General features: G+C 38.2%; 2 protein-coding genes across 13 annotated transcripts; both read right to left on the reverse strand.

Annotated features, from left to right (window-relative positions):
- Nucleotides 1-1681: 1681 nt before the first annotated feature.
- LOC104900777 (hypothetical protein) lies at nt 1682-18090 on the reverse strand. Of its 12 annotated transcripts, XR_007269173.2 has the most exons (9): nt 17606-18049; nt 17030-17468; nt 16378-16430; nt 16242-16287; nt 13226-13303; nt 12488-12595; nt 9335-9405; nt 4322-4504; nt 1682-2319 (listed from the first exon to the last, which is right to left on the reverse strand). XR_007269173.2 is itself a non-coding variant. In XM_057391631.1 (8 exons), the coding sequence occupies exons 2-8, from the start codon at nt 17450-17452 to the stop codon at nt 2229-2231; spliced, it is 870 nt and encodes a 289-aa protein (XP_057247614.1). In that variant the 5' UTR covers nt 17453-17468; nt 17606-18042; the 3' UTR covers nt 1682-2228. The 12 variants fall into 12 exon arrangements, 9 of the variants coding, with proteins under 9 accessions (XP_057247614.1, XP_057247613.1, XP_057247612.1 ...); XR_008967477.1 differs by lacking the exon at nt 4322-4504 and having other exon boundaries at nt 13212-13303; XM_057391631.1 differs by lacking the exon at nt 4322-4504 and having other exon boundaries at nt 13226-13298; nt 16237-16287; nt 17606-18042.
- Nucleotides 17535-19130, reverse strand: LOC125492925 (uncharacterized). The gene is made up of 3 exons (XM_048635676.1): nt 18848-19130; nt 18190-18717; nt 17535-17581 (listed from the first exon to the last, which is right to left on the reverse strand). Exons 1-3 carry the CDS (start codon nt 19128-19130, stop codon nt 17535-17537), a joined length of 858 nt encoding a protein of 285 aa, XP_048491633.1.
- Between the last annotated feature and the right edge of the window lie 803 nt (nt 19131-19933).

Consider the following 19933-nt stretch of genomic DNA (forward strand, 5'->3'; position numbering starts at 1 on the left):
TTTTGGAAAAAAAACAAACAAACATAAAAAATCATTTTTTATATCAAATACTTCATCCGTTGTTTAATAATCGCAGCATGTAGGGGTTGCACATTTTTTCAGGAGATGAGAGAGATAGAGAGATGAAAAAAGGGATCCATGTGATAAGGAGGAAGATAAAAAAAGGAATTCGTGCGAGAAGGAGAGAGATAAAGAGAAAATATAGTCAAATTTAGTAATGTTGCAATTAATATGAAACTTCCAAATAAGGAGAATGTTGCAATAATAAAAGAATGACGGAAGTAATATACTAATTATTGTCAATTGATACTAAGAAACAAATGATGCATAATTAAAACAACAATTCTCAATTGGCAAATGAAGTAGTTTGAATTCAGAATGTTAATATGTACAACTAACTTATCAATTCTCAATTGGCAAATGATTTCAATTGAAAACTTAATTAAGTACAACTAGCTATCAATTCTAAAATATTAGAACTTGATAAATTAAAATAAGATAAAATTAGCAATCAACTAATACAAACAACTTAGCAACAAGTAATTAACATTAGGATTAGGTATTTAGGTTAAAATTAAATTACTCAAATTCAAATTTTGGACTTGCTATGAAGAGAGGTGGGTGGTGGAGTCCAGCCTCCAACAGTCAATGTACATAGGCAAAACAACAATGTGCAGTGCCACAATGGTAGCTTTCATGACGGCGAGTCTGCGACGCGTGGTCCTTCAGCCCTTCACTTGCTTAGTGGCTGCTAGAACTGGTGGTGGCTCACTCGTACAACAGCTTAGTATATCCAAGTCTTCAGCATTGAGGCCGTTCGGAAATACAAACAATAGGAAAACTTGAGAAAGGAGATAATTGATTTTCTTATTTGATAACCCTTTTGTATACAAGTAACGTGTGTATTGTTTTGATAAGTGTTTATTTTAAAGAGCTTCATTTTCTTCGAAGAATGTGATATCTCAGTAATTTTGATGCGCATATATGTCATATCTGTATAATTATAGAATGCAAACACAAACATTCTAAATAATTGTATGCTGCGAAACGTTCCAACATGTGACATGGAAAAACCTCTGAAATTATTTCAATATTACTACTCATACGTCAAGGAGTATAATTGAGATTATGAAAAGAAATGTTGGAAGATGATGACCCACTTCATGTGTTTTAACATAGAGATGCTGCATATGCATTTGGTCCAATCAAAATAACCCTACCACTACCATCATAGGATTTCATGGCAAAACTAATGGTAATGTCTATATGCATAACTAAAGTCTACTTCTCATTCTCTATTGTGGTATCAAGCTTACTTATAAGTTCTAACAAACTAGTATCAGATTCAGAGTCATAATATAATTTGAACATGCTAATTTCTTAATATCCTTATATCTGCAACATATGATGGGAAATAGTAATACAAATTTGTGGTTATACAAGTCAGAATTTTATCACAAGTTTGTATATCAACAAAAGTTTATTGATTGTCATGATTGAATTTTTTACCCTCATCTAACCACAAACTGACAGTAATACAACCCTTCTTGTGAACCCCATTTACCACAAAAACTTCATTTTAGCAACTACTCAACCAACACCATCATCACAAAAGGGAAGATTTATCCAAACCCACCCAGCATATTCAACATTTATTTAGAACATGCAATAGATTCGACTCTTACTGCAAATACTCATCCTATATAAACTTTTGGGCGTCAAATCGACCAACATAACCTCGATTTACATGGCTGTCAAATTAGACCACCAAAAGCTCAGAAAAAAGTCTTAATTCTTTGTACTCCTACCTCTGACAAATTTTTCCTAGCAGGGGGGGGGGGGGAGAGAAAACTCTAACCAACATTCTTGTAATAGAATTCCAGTCCTAGTCCTAGAAAATCGTCCATTAAGAGCTACCCACAACCACCACCCATTCAAAGACATTGCTACAACGTCGCAGTAGTTGTTTCAGGTGAGAAAATCAGAGTAGAAGGATCACCTTCTGCTTGCAAACTGTTTCTCGAGAAACATACTTGGGCACTAAAAAGTAAAAACTGGGTAAAAACTTGGAAATCAATTACCAAGGCAAGGGACCCAAGTCACCCAACTAGGACTACTATATGGAACATTTTGCACTTCAAAGAAGATAAATAGCTTCAAGTCCTCCACTTCATCAAACACTCCACGGTATGATATAGCAGATATTGGTAATAGGACCCATGTTTGTATCATTCCTGCGTTGTTCCATTCGGAGGATGAAGAAGAAGACCAAGCCTGCTTTTGTATCTTTCAATTCGTTGCAATCTTTCTTCCCTCAATCTGCAAAAGGACTCGTGTCATTTCCAAATAAAACTTAAATACGTTCCTCCATACTGCACATGCATGTCTCCAAACATATTTGTAAGCATTGGACAGCTGGAAACTCTAACCAGATAGTCGTGATAAGCTCAAAGTACAAATGCTTATAAACATTAAAACAGAGCAAAGCGACGTCTTTAAAATGGAGGAGAAGACTAATAATTACTACTTATTGAGAGTTGGGCCTTGGGTGCCTATGTGTGTGCTGTAATATGTTGTTAGCAAGTCCAGTCTAGAGCAAACTTTATTGCTTAGTCCTTTTCTAGTTTTCCCGAAAGTACTTGGTTGTTACCTACAGATAGTGGGCTGTCACTATTTTGTCCTTTGTAGGAATATTGGTGGAAATTTCCTAGGATCTAGGTTTGGCTGCTGTCGCCCTATCAAAGGAAGCCTTGTTTATTGCACATCAGAATGACAATGAATGAATGAGAGGCTACAAAAGTTGAGAGAAATGTGCAAACTAAAAATCAGACATTGTTACAGACTTGCATATTTACAGTATGATTAAGTAGCTCTCAGCTGTGTGCTTAGTAAAAACAAAGTCTTGATTTTTCAGTATAGATTTAAGCTTTAAAAATCGTCTGTAGTCTCTTGTTTGGTGATAAAATGACAACAATAGAAGAGACAAGTCCTCTCTATTTACATCCATCTGATGGGAGTAAATCTATGAGTGTAGAGAAGCTCCAAGGACCAGGAAATTGAAATCAGCTTAGCTTCCAAGAGATAGCTAGGGTTTATGACAGATGCTGTTAAAGGAAATACATCAGATAAAGTAAAACAAGAAGCATGGGATACATGTAACAACAGTGTTGAAATCCTCTAGAGTTTCAAAATAACTCTACACGGTAGAGTTCGTTAAATATCAGGCTTTGATTAAAAAAATCAAAGGCTTGTATTTTCTTTCCCAAAAATCCCCCTATTTTCCCCCGAATATCCTATCCATATCTTTTCCTTTCCCACTAATCATGAGCTCTTGATTTTATAATACATGGTCAGGATTCAACTCTACTTTGTAGAGTTTTCATAAAACTCTAGAGGATCCGGACCCGTAACAACATGGTTATCTCATGGATACTTGGAAGTGTAAGTGAACTTATAAAAAAGTCTCTGATGTTTGTTGAAAATTGCTGAAATTTGGAAATTATTGAGCAAAAGATAATTACTCACTAATGGGTCGAGAAAGTGTAACATAAACAAGGAAATATATGAAACTAAACAGGGAGGCAGGAGTATAAGTGATTACTATACTGAGTTAAGAGGACTATGGGAAGAACTGCATTAATAGATGCTTTGAACCTTCAAAAGGAGGAACTGGAACTCTTTCGATCCCTTCATGGGTTGGATGAAAACTACAACTCTCAGAAGACTAACCTGTTAATGATGAGAAGATTACCTACTGTTGAAGAGGCATGTTCAAGCCTTCATCAATCAGAATCTCATATAGAAGTGCTCAAACCTGTAAAAGAGGTTGAATCTCTTGTGATGTTCATAAAGGGAGAGGCAAGCTGCATAGCGTGTGGGAAAGTAGGACATACAAAAGGGAACTATTGGTTTATTGTAGGATTCCCACCTAAGGGTCAAAAGGACCAAAGAGGAAAAGGGAAAGATTACAGCAATGCCAAGTCTCAGAAGTGGCAGAGGAGGAAAATCTGGTAGAGGAAGAATGGTTGCAAATGCTCACAATGTGAGTGAAGTTGGGAGCTCTGCTATCACAGCTCGTGGTGCAATCACACCTCAACAATTTAAACAGCTAATGAAGCTGTTGCCAACACCATCAAGGGATGGTGGGTCTAAAACTGAAGATGAAATGGACTTTACATATGCAGGAATGGTGAGTTGCTGCTATGCAGACACTTTGAACACACCATGGATTATTGACTCTGGCGCCCCCTCACCACGACAGGGAGTGGAAATGTACTGATTGATGCTGTAAAGAGCAATGATAACCCCACAACCAACCTACCTACAGGTGATGCATCTGTAATCTCACATTATGGGAATGTAGGTGATACATCTGTCATCTCACATTATGGGAATGTATTCTGAAGAATAACCTGCTACCAAAGAATGTGTTGTGTGTGCCTACCCGCAAAAACTTGCTGAAGACGTTAAATGCAAGGTGAGCTTTGAAGCTCGAATTTGTCTCCTACAAGACATTGAAACCTCAAAGATTAGAGCTATTGGAAAGGCCTCAAATGGGTTGTACTATCTTGTGAATGAAGAGGTAGGGAAGATCATAGATAGGCTTCACAAGAAGAAGTGTTAATGCTGAGACAAGAGTGAATCTACCAGAGATCATTACTGATGTTCCTCAAGTAAAGATCAAAACATTATGGCATCAACGGCTTGGTCGTGCACCTCAGACCAAGCTTAGCAAAATTCAGAAATTCAATGGGTTCAAGAAGGAGGAACTGATGTTTGCCTAACTTGCCCAATGGCAAATTTACGAAGCTACCATATAAAACAAGCAGCAGCAGAGCTGGTGATGTGTTTGAATTGATTCACATAGACATTTGGGCCCATATAAGACTGCAACAAGAAATAACCACAAATACTTTTTGACAATAGTGGATGATCACTCAAGAGTGACATGGGTGCACCTGTTGAAACACAAGTCTGTTGCGTTTGATGCTATTGGAAATTTTGTGAACTTCGGAAAGAATCAGTAGACAGTGAAAGTGATTAGATCTGACACTGCATTAGAGTTCGATGACAAAAAAATGCATGCATTGGGAATTGTGCATCGAACTTCTTGTGTAGAAAGACCACAACAGAGTGGCAGGGTTGAGAGGAAGCATAGAAACGTTCTTGAAATGGAGAGAGCATTAAGGATTCAATCGCCACTGCATCATTGGGGAGATTGCATTCTCGCTGGAGTTCACATAATCAACAGGCTTTGTGTGCCTCTACTTGGAAACTAAAGCCCCTATCAGGTACTATTTCATACTAAACCTAAATATTGGGGGTGAAAGTTCGGTGTGGGGTGAAAGTGCTTACGAAATTATGTAAATCTTAGTGGTACAATGACTATTATACTAGTAATCATACTACTCCTACCACTATTCATTCCCTAGCCAACACTCCTGCAAAGCCTGAATTCACCTCCTTCCTATCTCACGTCACTAAAGAAAGTGAGCCTAAACACTTTAAAGATGTTGTAAAAAACAAAGAGTGGGTTAGTGCTATGAATGAAGAACTTAATGCCTTACAAAGCAATAAAACACGGCAAATCACCACCTTACCCCGGAAAAGCATGCTATAGGGTGTAAATAGTTATAAAATTAAATAAAATCCAAATGGAAGCATACAGAGGTATAAATCTAGACTAGCTGTGATGGGAAATAGACAAAAACAAGGAATGGACTATGAGGAGACATTTGCTCCTGTGGCTAAAATGGCCACTGTTAGGTCGCTACTTGTTGCTTCAATAGAACAATGAATAGTGCATCAAATGGATGTTAAAAATGCCTTTTTGCATGGTGATTTGCAAGAAACTTTGTACACGACTCTCCCACGTGCCTTTGTGGGTTTACTGGTGAAGTAGAATAGAAGTCTAAGGCTGAAGGAGAGCACACTGTTGTCAAGTCACTCTATGGACATAAGCGAGCTCCCAGACAATGGTTTGCAATACTCAACACAACTTTAAAAGAGTTTGGCTTCGTTCAACCAAATTTAGACTACCATCCTTGTATATGTGGATGATTTGGTGATCACTAGGAATGACATGGCAAAGATTGCTTAAACCAGAGCTTTCCTTTCTGGTCACTTTCACATGAAAAATATGGAAGAGCTCAGACTTCCTTGGGATTGAGGTGGATAGGCAAGCAAACGGGATATTTTTATCTCAAAAGAAATATGTGCTTGACCTGATCGAAGACTTTGGAATGAAACATTGCAGAAAACTCAAGCTACCTATGGAGACTCACTTAAATCTTACCTCATAAGTTGGCACTCCTATTCCTAACCCTGATATTGCTTACACTGTGCATGTTCGCATGTTCTTAGCAAATTCATGCACAATCCTATTGCAAACTGCAAAGAGGTTGATTAGATACCTTGCAGTGTGTCTCAGACAAGCTATACTTCTTGAAACAAGTCAAGAGCTCATACTCATATTGGGCTGGCTGCCCCTTTACCAGGAGATCTTAGGATGTGTCCTTGGTCACTCTCCTATATCATGGAAATCTAAGAGACAAACTGTTGTTGCAAGGAGCTCTGCTGCGTGATCATTTGAGAAATCACGTGACTTAAACAACTCCTCAAAGATTTGGGAGTCAACTCAGTCAAGCACCTAGGGTCTACATCTTGTGTACTTTGACAACCAAGTTGCCTTGCCATAGCCGCCAATCCAGTTCACCATGAAAAAACTAAGCATGAGAATATAGACTGCCATTTTATCAGAGACAAGCCAAGATGGTGTGATCTCACCTAAATATGTTCCATGAACACAACAACTTGTTGATATCTTCACCAAACAACTTCCTGTCAATCCTTCTTCTAGTTTTTCTTAATGTATTAGGTTGTTACCTAGGGATTAGTGAGCTGCCAATATTTTGTCCTTTGTAGGAATGTTGGTGGAAATTTCCTAGGATCTAGGTTTGGCTGATGTCACCCTATAAAAGGGAAGCTTTGTTTTATTGCAAATTAGAATGACAATGAATTAATTAAACGGCTACAAAAGTAATTCTTTCAAGTATTGTACGCATTGGAAAGTTGGAATCTCAAACTAGATTAGCTATGGTACAGTAAAAGTACATATGCCCATAAACACAAATTGGAACAGAGGGAAGATGTCTCTATATGATCAATGAAAAGACTTACATTTACTACCATTTCTTGACATTCCACTGAAATGTAATTTTCCTTAAAAATTATATTTTTAAGGAAAAAGGATCGCCATGTAATTAGAGGTTTACATTTACTCAAAAAAGGATCACTATTTCATTATCCTCACGTTCTAAAGACCTGAACTTGTAACATATATATCTACATAAGGGTGGTTTATGTATATATATGGGTGTGCATGCGTGTGAGTGTGCGCATGCGCGTAGTACAGTACACAGATGTAGACCCTATTATAATTATTAACCCCATGGTAAATGCCTTAATCCCGTAGATGTTACCCCTTAGAATTTGTCTGGCCCTTTACACTCAAATTCAGGCAGGGCCTAAGAAAAAGTGCTGATGAACATTTCTATGAGATGCAAATTTCACGGTGGATATTAGATAAGGTAGAAGAAAGAAATGTGGCAGCACAACTTAGTCCCTGTTCATTTAACCTGAATTTTACTGATTAAAACATACTTTTGCTGATCTATACTCACTATTTTTGCTGATTCTCTAGTATTTTTAAATTCTACTTTTGTCCATTTAGCTCGCTGGTCTTTTCAGCGTCTAATATGCCATGAATACTAGATTGAATATTAACCATTGGATAGAAGATCTAAGGGTTTGTAAGTCATAATCCTTCTCATCATTCTCGCCTTATCTCTATATATCTACATATATATTCTTCGATCCAAATTTGTTGCAACTAGGGGGAGGAACAAGTTTTATGGAGGGCATGTGAAGAGAAGGGGGATTGAGAGAAATAAATGGTGGGGACTGTGTGATGAGGAGAGCGATAGAGCGAAGTCATTACCAAATAAAGTAACGTCGCAACTAATTTGCAACGGAGGAAGCATATATCAAGTACAAAATGTGTATGAAATCCCAGGATGGCATCCAACATATTTTAGGCTCTGTTTCGTACCTTAGTACGCACCTTCCATAGAATTCTACAGAGAAACTAGCAGACTAAATAATAATGTAACATGCAGACTTTTTCTCTCTTTCCCAGCTCTCTTTGTCAAAAGCTCTCGCTAGACCATATCACTAATAAAACCTCCAGTTTGCCATTGATTGCAAACTCAAGAGTTATCTCAAGAGAGGGGGGGGGGGGGGGGGGGTGTTAAAACCTAGAGCTGTCAAAAGTTGACACGATAAGAAAACACGACACGAACCGGATACGAAAAAAATGGCTTACTATCAAGGATTTTCAAGATGTTTATATAAACGGGTCATCACATACTTTACCGTTTAATAAATGGGTTGAGTCAGTGTTAGAGATTTTCAAACCAAAACTGACATAACTTTCCATTTTTTACTTAAACATATGGGAAAACTTTACATTTTAGCATCATTTACGGTGTAAGTTGGCCAAATATTAAGCAAGTTATTACCTAAATAAACATGGATAATACATATTGGACATAAAAAATCAGATAGGTTAAAAGAGTCGACAAGGATAACCGCTTAATTAAGCGTGTCGGGCTAGTGTCAAGGGGTTTCGAAATGATTAGTTAAAATAGGTGATCAAGACGCGGTCCGGCTTCGGACCGGGCCACCACTAAGGGCCGGCAAAATTTCGAGCAAGACCGATTTTTGTTTGCCAAAGCTAGTTTTTCCAAAAATAGTGGGCTTTTCAAGCCAAAATCAAACTAACAAGTACCGAAAGCCCTTCCCAAACCAATTAAGGGTCGGGCCTAACAAATCTGCCCAAGCCCAGGAATTTTTCGGGTCGAGCTACCTTAGATGAGCTCACAGTTAAATAGGACGGGTTAGTGTCGAGACTTTTTAAGACGCTTAGTAAATGACACGAACTAGACACGCTACGGCTTAAACAGTTAAACACGCTTTAGATAAACTTGATTCAACCTTAAAGAAAAAGGTGGATCATTTAAATGTGACAATAGGATTGCTTAAAAATATATGTACTTGTAGTGTATGTATGCATGCAAATATTTCATTTATGTTTCCACAGTTTCCTACTTTTACAACATAATTGTTTCTCTTTACCCATGCTACATAACAATCAACATTGGGCCCATACAGGTGATCTAGAGACAACAAGTGATGTAAGAAGTCCATCTAAGAATTCAAGCATGCAAATCAACCATTTCAGCGGGGATGAAAATCACAAGAAACGTTGACATACCTTGTTCGAACTCTCTTAGCTCGCCTAACATGCATTGACAGCAGCTCTTCAGCATTACCTAATTTCTCAGCCTGCAAGCAAAAAAAGGAGGTGAATGAACACTTCTTAAAAATGTGACACGACTACAACAATTGAAGCATTTGTAGGCTCTCAGCACAGGAATCCCTCACCTCCCCCCCTCTTCCCTCTCTCCATCTGTGTATCTTCTATCTATAAATTTGTATGTGTGTGTCTTGAGCTGCCAGCCTGCCAGCGCCACATCACAAATCTGAGTATTTCATGCCCAGTAGAGGTGTATTCACCTGACAGTACCCAAAGCCCAAGAGAATCTCATAGCAGACTCAATTTCAAGCCTTACCCTACTATTAGACGGGTAACACAAAAAGAAGAGAAAAAGGAAGATAATTCAACATCCCCAAGCAAGAAAAGAATGGAAACAACCAGAGTTTTCCCCCTATTTATAAGCAAAAAAAAGATGTCAATAGTGCTCTTAGGTGCCATTTTGTGCTAACTTTCTCCATCTAGTTATGGTTTTCTATTTTTTTGTGCGCTGTTGAGGACAGTTAGGCGGCCCGATGACATTGGGCGGGTCTAGCCCAATGACATCGGGCGGGTCTAGCCCAATTGCATCGGGCGGGTCTTGCCCGATTGCATCGGGAATTGGTCATTTTGGGTGGTAATGCGTTTATTAAGCCCGATGGGGTGATTAACTCGACACGCATGGTAAATACTTTTCCTAATGATATTATGATTTGGCTATTTATACTTTTCCTAATAGCCCGGAAATCATAAAATGCCCGATGTAGTACTTTCCCGGGGTATTTTTGTAATACGTTTCCTAATTGTTTTAGGTGTAGTATAAATAGCCAAATCATAATATCTTTTATCCATCTTTGTTATACCCTTTGTTTTTCATAGTTTTCTCTAGAGAGTAATTCAAGAACCCTAGTTTATTGCTTTTCACTTTGGGTTCAAGATCAAACCTTTGGATTATTCGCAAATTCAATATAGTTCTTCTGTTTGGTAATCTTCTTTTATTGCTTTCTCTATTATTGATTAGATTAATCTCTTAATCAATTGCAATTATTTCCTAAGCATGAATTTTTATATTGATTTTGTTATTGTTTTCATAAATATGAGTGAGTAGTTCTATTTCTAGGATTGTGGGTATCTATGTACGCAATGAGGAATTGATAGATTTGTATTTCGATTGTTTCTTGTGGTTATTCGTTCACGCTAGATTTACAAATTAGGCCTGATTTGTATTTCTAATATCGCAATACTAAATCTGCTTTGAGAGGAGAAATACCATATAGGCTTTCAATCATTAGGGAGAGTGATACTTGACCATGCGAGAGCGGCTAGGTGATCTTTGAGGGATGTAATGTTCGAGAGAAATTATGTGTGCCCTAGATAAATTGACTTATTAGGTAGTTGTTATTCGTCCTTGATTTCTCGAATTGTATGCATAGTGATCCATAATCCTAGATCTATATTAACTGATTCATTCCCTCGTATTTAATTATGTTATTTGCTTAGTTTAGTAACACAACCATTTTCATCTGATTTAGTTAGTATAATATTAGAATTTAGATGCGATAGTATAACTTTCTCCCTATGGATTCGATCCTGACTTCCTTGACTACTAGTTAGTGGAGCTTAGGTTATTTTTTTTTTATTAGGTGATACGACTTTAGCCTGTCATAGTTTCATCAGAGAAGACAAATGGATCCCTGGTACACCGACCTCACACCACCGAAACAAAAGCCTCAAAGTCCTCGTCCTTCACGCGACAAATTTCACCATTAATTTAGAGATCTAGAGTATTCCCTGAAATTCTAGATAAGATAAATATCTCTCCTTTTTTTCCCCCTATTTCCCTTATTGACTTGGTAGAGGGAAACATGGGGTATCTGACATGGATTATGTACCTAGATAGGAGTTTGTTGTGCTAACGGACGGACACGAGCATTCTTGATGTGCCAAAGAAAACTAGAGGCCACGCTAAAAAAAGATGGTGAAATGTGAACCACACTGAATGCTTAAATGGTGATCACAATCATTTTCCACTACAATGGACAAGGGTCCACTCCTATACTTAGGTCAATTTTAGGACGGGAATTATTAGAGTAATTTATGAGCCTCCCATCTGTGGAGTCCTATTAATGCCCCCTCATTTGGTGTCAGAAGACGAAGTCCCAAGTTCTCATATTGTACTATGTTAGTTCCTCTCTAAATTTACTCTCTTTCTATCTCTTACCTCCATACTTAAGCATCAGAGAGACTATCAGCCAACAATCCCAAGGGTTGTATCCGCTACTAGGTGCACATTATATTAAACTCTTCTCAAGTTTTTTTCGAGATAAGAATTACAATAAAAAAGATATTATAAATATAAAGGCACCTCATTTGTCATTTTCATTAGACCTCATGATATCTCACTAGAAAATTTCACTTCCTAATTCCTTTACTTCCTATATGCCCTCCATTTTGCCATTTAGGGGTTTTTTAAGGGACATTTGACCATTTTTCCTTGTATGGTAGGTTGATTCGCCTAATCAATGCATCTGTCACTTAATTTTACTCTCCTCTCTAACTTTTTCACTTTTTCATTACTTTACTCTCCATTTCTCTACCTTTTTCACTTTTTCCGTTGTCCATGTAAAATATCAAATGTCCTTATTACATAAGAAAAAATTCTCACGATTGGGAAAAAAAAATCAGAAAAGAAATTCAGGAAACAGCATTCTAATAATTAAAAGCTACCCACCAATCCGCAAGTTTCATGAATATTCAAACGCCATCCTCAATTGGCTAAGGACTAGCTAACAAAACTGAACCAACATAAATAAATTATTAAGGGCTTGTTCATTATCATTTTTCATTTCAATTTTCAAATTTTTCTAAAGCCTGAAACAAAATATGAAAACCAAAAAAAGTAGTTTCCAGTTTTTTGTTGTCGTACGTTAAGTATAAGTATGACTAATTTTAGGTTTATTATACCCCTTATATCATATAAGGTTTACATTCATAAAATAAAATACTGAAAACTGACATTCACAGTGATGCCGAAAGGTAAGTTACTATTTTGCAGAGAAAAACTATAGAAAAAACTCAAAGTGACAATTTACAGAGATAGAATGCAAAACCAACCTCGTCAACTTCTGTTTCATCATCACACTCCTTTCTCTTAGGTGTAAAAGATTCAGGCAGGGGCAAGGGTTTTGGAAGAGATCTACTAAAAATATCACCATACTGTGGCTGCAAATTTCAAAACAATTAAGGAAACAGGAGAGGAAAAGGTAGAAACGAAATGTGAACAAGAAAGCATACAGTAAAGTTACAATGCTACTTAAATGTCCAACAAACTGATTGCTCTACAGCCAAGGATTGTGTAAAAATTATAACTATTAGCTAGTTGACAAATAGGGAATCAGATGCTCTGCCTATGATGATCTTCAGACAGCAAAGAATCTACAAAAGGGTAAGTTATACATATGATAAGAGTATCCGTTGTTATCTGAATTCTCATTTTCAAAGTTCACTTTGTTCTTGTCACTTTATCTTGGAAAAAAAGATAAAAATATGTTTTTTCAGAATGAAATCATCCGATTTCTGACAATTAGAAAGTCAACAAACTATGCATGTGCATGTGCGCGCATGTAGCAACTGAAATGCTACAATCACCACATAGGCTGATAATATAGAACCAGCCTCCCTCATTTTATATCCTGGACTGGAGAGTCAAGGATTTGATCAAACAAAGAGCACATTTAAGATACATAAATCTTTTTAAGTCACCTACATATTGTTGTACATGTTTAGATAGGTCCATAAATGAACTGTGTTTTACACTTAGCAAAAGAAGCAGATATACCAAGTGCTACGTACTTGATTTTCTTCGACATAACCATTCCTCAGCCACGACCGACAGAGAGCATAGAAAGAAGCCCCATCTGTTATCCTCACCTACATAAAGTAACCAAAGACAGACAACTAACACTTAGACTAATAAAATATGCTGAAAGACCAAAAATATGATATTGTTACAAGCTATAGTCGCAGCATAAGACAAAGAACCAAAACGTTCATTATTCGGAAAACTAGAAGTGGAGTCTCAGCAGTTGACAAAGTCATTCAGACAACATGTCAAAAGGATTTCTAGCTCAGTGTGACGAAAATTAAGCCCATAGATTACTAATTATGCTGGAAGTGGCACTCTTACACTGACAGGAAAAAGCACACTGACAAGAAAAAGCAGATTCCATAATAACTCGAGTCCTGTGATTCTTCCCGATTGAGCTAAAGCCCAGAAGGCAGCAGTGTTAGCTACAAAGATGCTAATAAGTAATAATATCTCACAGAACATCACTGGATAAAGAGGCTCCTGAATAAATTGGGTGCACCAATTCCTTAAAAGCCTCCTGCCAAAGCAAGTTGTCGTTTGCCCCTCCAAAGCAAACAACACAAACCTGCAGCAGCTCCAACATAGGGAAAGTAAATGGGAAGACCTGACATTCACCATGCACAACAAATAGACATCTCCAGAGATAACACGCCACAACACAGTGAAGGATGACGTGTGAGCACGACTCATTATTGGCTTGCCACAGAATTTACATATCCGGTGAAATGGTCATCCCTGGTCTTCGCGTTCCAGCAGATCATTAGTTTAATCTTGACCTAACACCAAAGCCCAAATGCAAGCACTCACCTAGGGCGTTGTACAGCCATTTTATTCAAAAAATACATATGTTTATGTGTGCGCGTCTGTGTATGCGGGCATATCCGGTGAAATGGCCATCCCTGGTCTTTGCTTTCCAGCAAATCATTAGTTTAATCTTGACCTAACACCAAAGCCCAAACGCAAGCTCTCATCTAAGGCGTTGTACGGCCATTTTATTCAAAAAATGCATATGTTTATGTGTGTGTGTCTGTGTATGCGGGCATATCATACGGCTTCTAAAATCAATATTTAAGATGGACCAACCTCTCTCCTAATCTCCTATAATCATCACCCAACTCACTTACTCCGCAAAAGCTGTCAGATAACAGAAATAAGTACCATGGCTAAGCTATGAAACGAATTAACGAATTCCAACAACTCATAAGAACACAATGTTTTGATGAGAGTAAACACAAAATTTAATCAATGCATCATGAAGAGTTACATAAGAAGAAAACCATACGGCCCATACCCTGTGGTATTATGGTTTCAACACCACTCAGCTCATATATACGGCATCTTATAGCAAAAAGAACACACTATAAGCTTTACCCTTAGAAGGCAAAATGAGGAAAATGAAAACATATCTTACAAAGTGACCAGAAACTTGGTCCCTTTTTCAATAACTGATAAAAAATTGTATCAGAAAAACACCAAAGAGAGAACTTACAAAAGGAGAGCTACATAGTATCTCTATTCTATATGTCAAGAGGGGTAGGACACCAAAAATCTAAAAACCCCTATATTACCCCCAACTAATGAAGCAAATTACATCCAATAGAATAAAGAGAGATAGAAAAAAAGGAGGAGAAAAAATTAAAAGAGATACGTTGATTTTTCAAATCAGCAACTTCCTCAATATCATAACCGTTTGGTTTTCAACAGAAGAAAAATATACAATGAACGTTATGAACAATTTTTCGTATATATTATTACGCAGTTGACCTTTTATTTGTTTTTTCACGCATCGCGTGCATACCGGACTAGTGTAATATATCTTAGGCCATGATTGAGGCACACATCTTGACAGAAATTCACCTTAAACAAGACATTTGTGGTTATAATGGGACAAATAGTCAAAAGGCTTAAAGTTCTACATAAGAAATTCTTCAGGGCATTCTTATGATTTATGAATGACCTGGCTATATAACGATGTAGAAGTACCTAAACCTCATTTGATTAGATGACATGGTTTATATGAAAATTGGAAATTAGTAGAAACTTCTGTTTTCGGTGATCCCTTTAATGGTAGTCTAACATTTATAGAGGCAAAACTAGTCAAAAAAAGGAACAAACCCTCAACTCAAAAAGGCACTAAGCACAGACGGCATCATGAGATAGAAAAGCCTTGAAGAAAAAGAATCATCTATAACATTATCTGAAAAGTCAAAGAAAAACAAGCAGTGCAGTGCTCGAGTACTTAGCTCCAAATATACAACCGTGTCAAAGTTGATCAACCCTTCTATCATCAAATTGATGTACAGAGGTACGTTATTATTTTCAATAAGCTCTTTGTCAATAATTTTCTAACGCCATTGTGGGTGACTAAAGAGTGATAAAACATTAATAAGTCGCATCCGTGAGAGGCTGAGAGCATAACAGCTGCATTTAGTTGATAAAGGATTTCAAAAGAATGAACCACGCCTTAGCCCTTAGGCACATGGATTACTCACCGCAAATGACAAGGTAAAATAAGGTTAATTAGCAGAGCAAAGTACAATATATCAGACATTACAAGCATGATATAATTCATATACATCCGAACTATCAGTTAGTGCAAATTAAGTCATGCCAAAAGGCATGTGGAGCACAAGCTGAAAAACTGCACATAATGTTCTGTGCAGAAGTACTCAATGACACATGTGTGCACCTACATCAACATATTTCATGCATCGACTCAAAAGTATATATAAGCAAGTCTCTCTAGGTTTTATGAACCTTGCCTTAGTTGGTGTAATGAGTTTCAGTTCTATCAAAACAACGGATTTTCAGTTCAGCAAATTATTAATTCTTTCATCAACAAAAGATGGCAACATTGAGGTTTGCAAATCCAAAAAAAAAATGCCATATTTTCCATTATTTGTTGAATTTAGATTGAGAATATGTATAGCAAAGATAGCATCTTTCTGGGGTTGGATGAGTACCCTTACACGTAATTTGTAAGAGAACAGTCTACCTTACCTTTCGATCTCTGAGAGTGACCAACATATCATCTGTACCTTTGTCCCTGCACAAGTCAAAACGTAAATCATAACTATAACCAGACAACTAAAGTTCACACACAACAAAATAGGTCAGAGACAGAGGGATTCCTCACAGCGGATCTTTAGAATCACTACTATCAGCGATAAAGTAGGGAGATGAACCAGCCTGCATAAAAGAAGTTTTTGATAAGATATCCAAAAGTCAAGCATGGAACATTCACATGCAGAACACACAGCATTTATCATAAAAGGCCAAGTAACCACCTTTGTGGTTGGCAAGTTCTAAAGAGGCCGTAAGTATGCAGTGTACCCACAACACTCTGAAGCAGTATGCTCTCAATGGATATTAATGATCAAAATTGTGCAATTGATTACCCACTTAATCAAACTAAGGCTGACAAAACAAGAGCATTATGCTATCAATGGAGCGCATGACAATACAATACCACTATGTTACGCCGACACCTCCATTTACCTCAAAAACCTAGTGCCGTGTCGATACTTCCCTTAGATACTTCATTGTAAACTAAAAACTGGAATTTTTTCTACAAAATACCCTAGTCGGACGCTTAGACACCGGAATCCAAGTAGACACTAACATAGCAATACCACACCCACAAATCATAGCCAGGTAACACACATTCCACCCACATAAAGGTGCAAACTTCAAAAAGATAAAATAACAGAAGGGTGTTCTTCAAAAGATGAGGAACCAAACAATTCTATAGAAAACCCTTGAACATTAAAAGAAGGAAGAGATAAAACCTTAGACTGAGGAGGATTATTCAAGGGAATGGGTCTAGCAACAGCAGGAGCAGGTGATATATGAGCATTAAGAGGTCGAAGTAAAAGATGAGCAGACGATTGATGCTGATACTGCTGATGCTGAGAAGAATTTGGACGAGTGCATCCAATTGTAGGAAGAATTCCACGTCCCGAAGAAGCTAATGGGTACCGAATAGGCTGAGTTTGGCTTTGAATCGAAGTTGGTGCTGTAAATGGCACAGGCTGAGGATGATGTTGGAAAGAGTGTTGAATTTGTGGATGATGTTGGAGAAATAATGGGGTTCTAGGTTGAGATATTGGTTGTAATTTTGAAACACTTGCTGGGATGGTAAGTGTAGCAGTTGTTGTGACAGGATTCTTTGTTGTTGGTGTTGGATCTTCGTGACTAGAGTTGGTGGCCATCACTATTCAGTATTCACTGCCAAAAAAAAAAAAAAAAACTTCAATTGGAGGTTCTATTTATTCGATTTTCGATTCGATTAACTCAACCCTGAACTTCGAGCTTGGTAACATTGAAGAGAAGAAGAACAACTGAAGCAAAAAACAAAAATTTACCAAGTGACAAAAATTCCAACTTGCAAACCTTAAAAATTTTGAATTTTTAAAGTAGACTGATAAGAACCTGGAGACACAAAGAGGCGATAGAGGGAAAGAGATAGATAACAATGAGAGGCGACTTAGAGAGAAACAGAGATTCGCTGGTTCAGGCAGCGTCGCAGTGACGGCGGTCCGCGCCCCTCACTGGTTTCGCCGGAAGTATCTCGGTAAGTAAGTCGGTAGTCGCCGTTCGTTTATGTGTGAGAGAGGAGAGAGAGAAGAGAGAGGAGTTTCAGCGAGAAAAATGAAAGAAGAAACGCGAGCGTGCTGGTGCTGCACGAATGAAACTTCCTTGAGTATGAATGACTTCCTGCATAATTACAATATTATCCGTAATTTGACGACCGGGAACAAAACTTCCTTGAGTGTTTGAGATGAGGTTGGGTAAAAGAGGTTTGATAGGGTTAACAATTGCCTTGGTGATGATTTTGTAGGCAACATTGCACAATCCAATTCGGCGGAATTGCGAAGGAGCCTTTGGATGATCCACTTTTGGCAAGAGGACAATGTGCGTTTCATTAAGCTGGGGGGTAGACCCTTGCCTTCCAAAACATGAAAAGCTAAGTCATATACGTTATTCTTAACCAACTCCCAATTCTTTTGGTAAAAAAGCGGTTGAAATCCATCGGACCCCGGAGCTTTAAGAGAACCCATATTCTGCACGACTTCGTCAATTTCTGGTTTTGTGAAAGGGAGATTAAGCGCATTCCATTCCCTGGGAGGTAACTCAGGGAAGATACCAGTTGGGATATCAAACTCTTCATCAACACCATCCTCGGTGAATAGTAAAGCAAAATAGTCCACAATCCTCTCTTTGACCAGCTCCTTGTCACGCAACAATTCACCCTCAGGTCCACGAATGGCTACAATTTTGTTTTTCCATTGTTTAAGAACTGTACTCAAATGAAAGAAAGTAGTGTTCTTGTCACCATATTCAATCCAGTCGAGTCTAGCCTTTTGATACCAATGCATCTCTTCCTGAGCAAGAATGTCATCTAACTCATGTCTTAATTTTGATTCGAGTTTAATCAAACCCCTGTGAGGATTGAGAGCAAGAACTTTCTGGATCCCTGCAATACGCGCTAAGAGGTCGCATTTTTGTTTGAAAATATTCTTGAAGACATTTTTATTTCAATCAAGCAAAAGCTTCTGAAAAGTGAGCAAGTGAAGACATGAGAGGACTTGTTTTACACCAATTACCTTGGATAAACTCCTGAAAATGCTCATGTAGGAGCCATGCAACCTGAAAACGAAAGGGGAGATTATTTTCATGCAGTGGAGTAAAACCATTAGGGGATATAAGAAGAGGACAATGGTCCGAGGCCACTGCTGGTAAGTGACGAACTCTGGCACTTTGAAATCTGAGGCTCCAGACTCCATTGCATAACGCACGATCGAGTCGCGCACTTTGGCGAGTGTCAGGCGTATGACCCCGAGCCCACGTGTGAGTCGCTCCAGCGAATTCTAACTCAATCAGATGCATCTCATCAACCCACTCATTAAAATTAGATTAGGTCCGCCACTGTTTCTAATGGACGTTAAGTCGTTGTTAGCTTTATTTACGATATTGTCATTATTAACCCTAACCCTAACTTCTAAACCTAATTCCTAACCCTAATCCCTAATCGTAATCTAACCTAATCAAACCCCCAACCGACCCCCACTCCCACCCGTTCCCCTCCACCCTAGCCTAGCCCCCACAGCCCACTAGCCTGACCCCCCCCCCCCGCAATCCCCTCCCCCGTCAGACTCGCAAGCCTCCTTTCTTTCAAACCTGCAACCCCCCTCCCCCTGCCTCGCAATCCCCATGTCCCGCAACCCCCTCCCTCTGCCTTGCAATCCCCATGTCCCACATCCCCCTCCATCACAACCCCTGCCCTGCAACCCCCTCCCTCGCAAACCCATCTGAAATCGAATAACCCATTTTCGACAGACCCGCAACCCCTTTCTCCCTAGAGGTATTGGTATGAGCCAAACCCACCTCCCCCCTTGGGTTTCTAAACCCCATACCTTATGAGTTTGAGGTATGGGTTTTAAATATATTAAATAATTAAACAAATTAGGTATGGGTTTTACTCATTCTAAACTCATACCTGATACCAGAATCATGTGAACCAAACGCTCCCTTAGTGGGGTTTTGTTCAATGTGATTACCTCTGGTCTGCATGTCTGTACTTGGCAATAAACTGATTGAATTCTACTATTCCATAAGCTGAAAACACTCCAGGGGATCGGTTTTGTGCTGATTATAGTCTCGGTGCTGTGAGCTTCACTTGGATGCAGGCC

This window comes from Beta vulgaris, chromosome 8, assembly GCF_026745355.1.
Source record: "Beta vulgaris subsp. vulgaris cultivar EL10 chromosome 8, EL10.2, whole genome shotgun sequence".
NCBI lineage: Eukaryota > Viridiplantae > Streptophyta > Magnoliopsida > Caryophyllales > Amaranthaceae > Beta > Beta vulgaris.

What these genes read in the sequence shown, in the direction of transcription:
- LOC104900777 (XM_057391631.1), bottom strand. Translation starts at nt 17,452, where the DNA reads ATGGCCACCAACTCTAGTCACGAAGATCCAACACCAACAACAAAGAAT. An exon ending in ATAATCCTCCTCAGTCTAAG is followed by an intron (nt 16,431 to 17,029) that starts GTTTTATCTCTT and finishes TCTTTTATGCAG; the next exon opens with GCTGGTTCATCTCCCTACTT. An exon ending in AGTGATTCTAAAGATCCGCT is followed by an intron (nt 16,288 to 16,377) that starts GTGAGGAATCCC and finishes TGACTTGTGCAG; the next exon opens with GGACAAAGGTACAGATGATA.
- LOC125492925 (XM_048635676.1), bottom strand. Translation starts at nt 19,130, where the DNA reads ATGCATCTGATTGAGTTAGAATTCGCTGGAGCGACTCACACGTGGGCT. An exon ending in TTTTCAGGAGTTTATCCAAG is followed by an intron (nt 18,718 to 18,847) that starts GTAATTGGTGTA and finishes CGCGTATTGCAG; the next exon opens with GGATCCAGAAAGTTCTTGCT. An exon ending in AGCTTTTCATGTTTTGGAAG is followed by an intron (nt 17,582 to 18,189) that starts GCAAGGGTCTAC and finishes TTTTTGCTTCAG; the next exon opens with TTGTTCTTCTTCTCTTCAAT.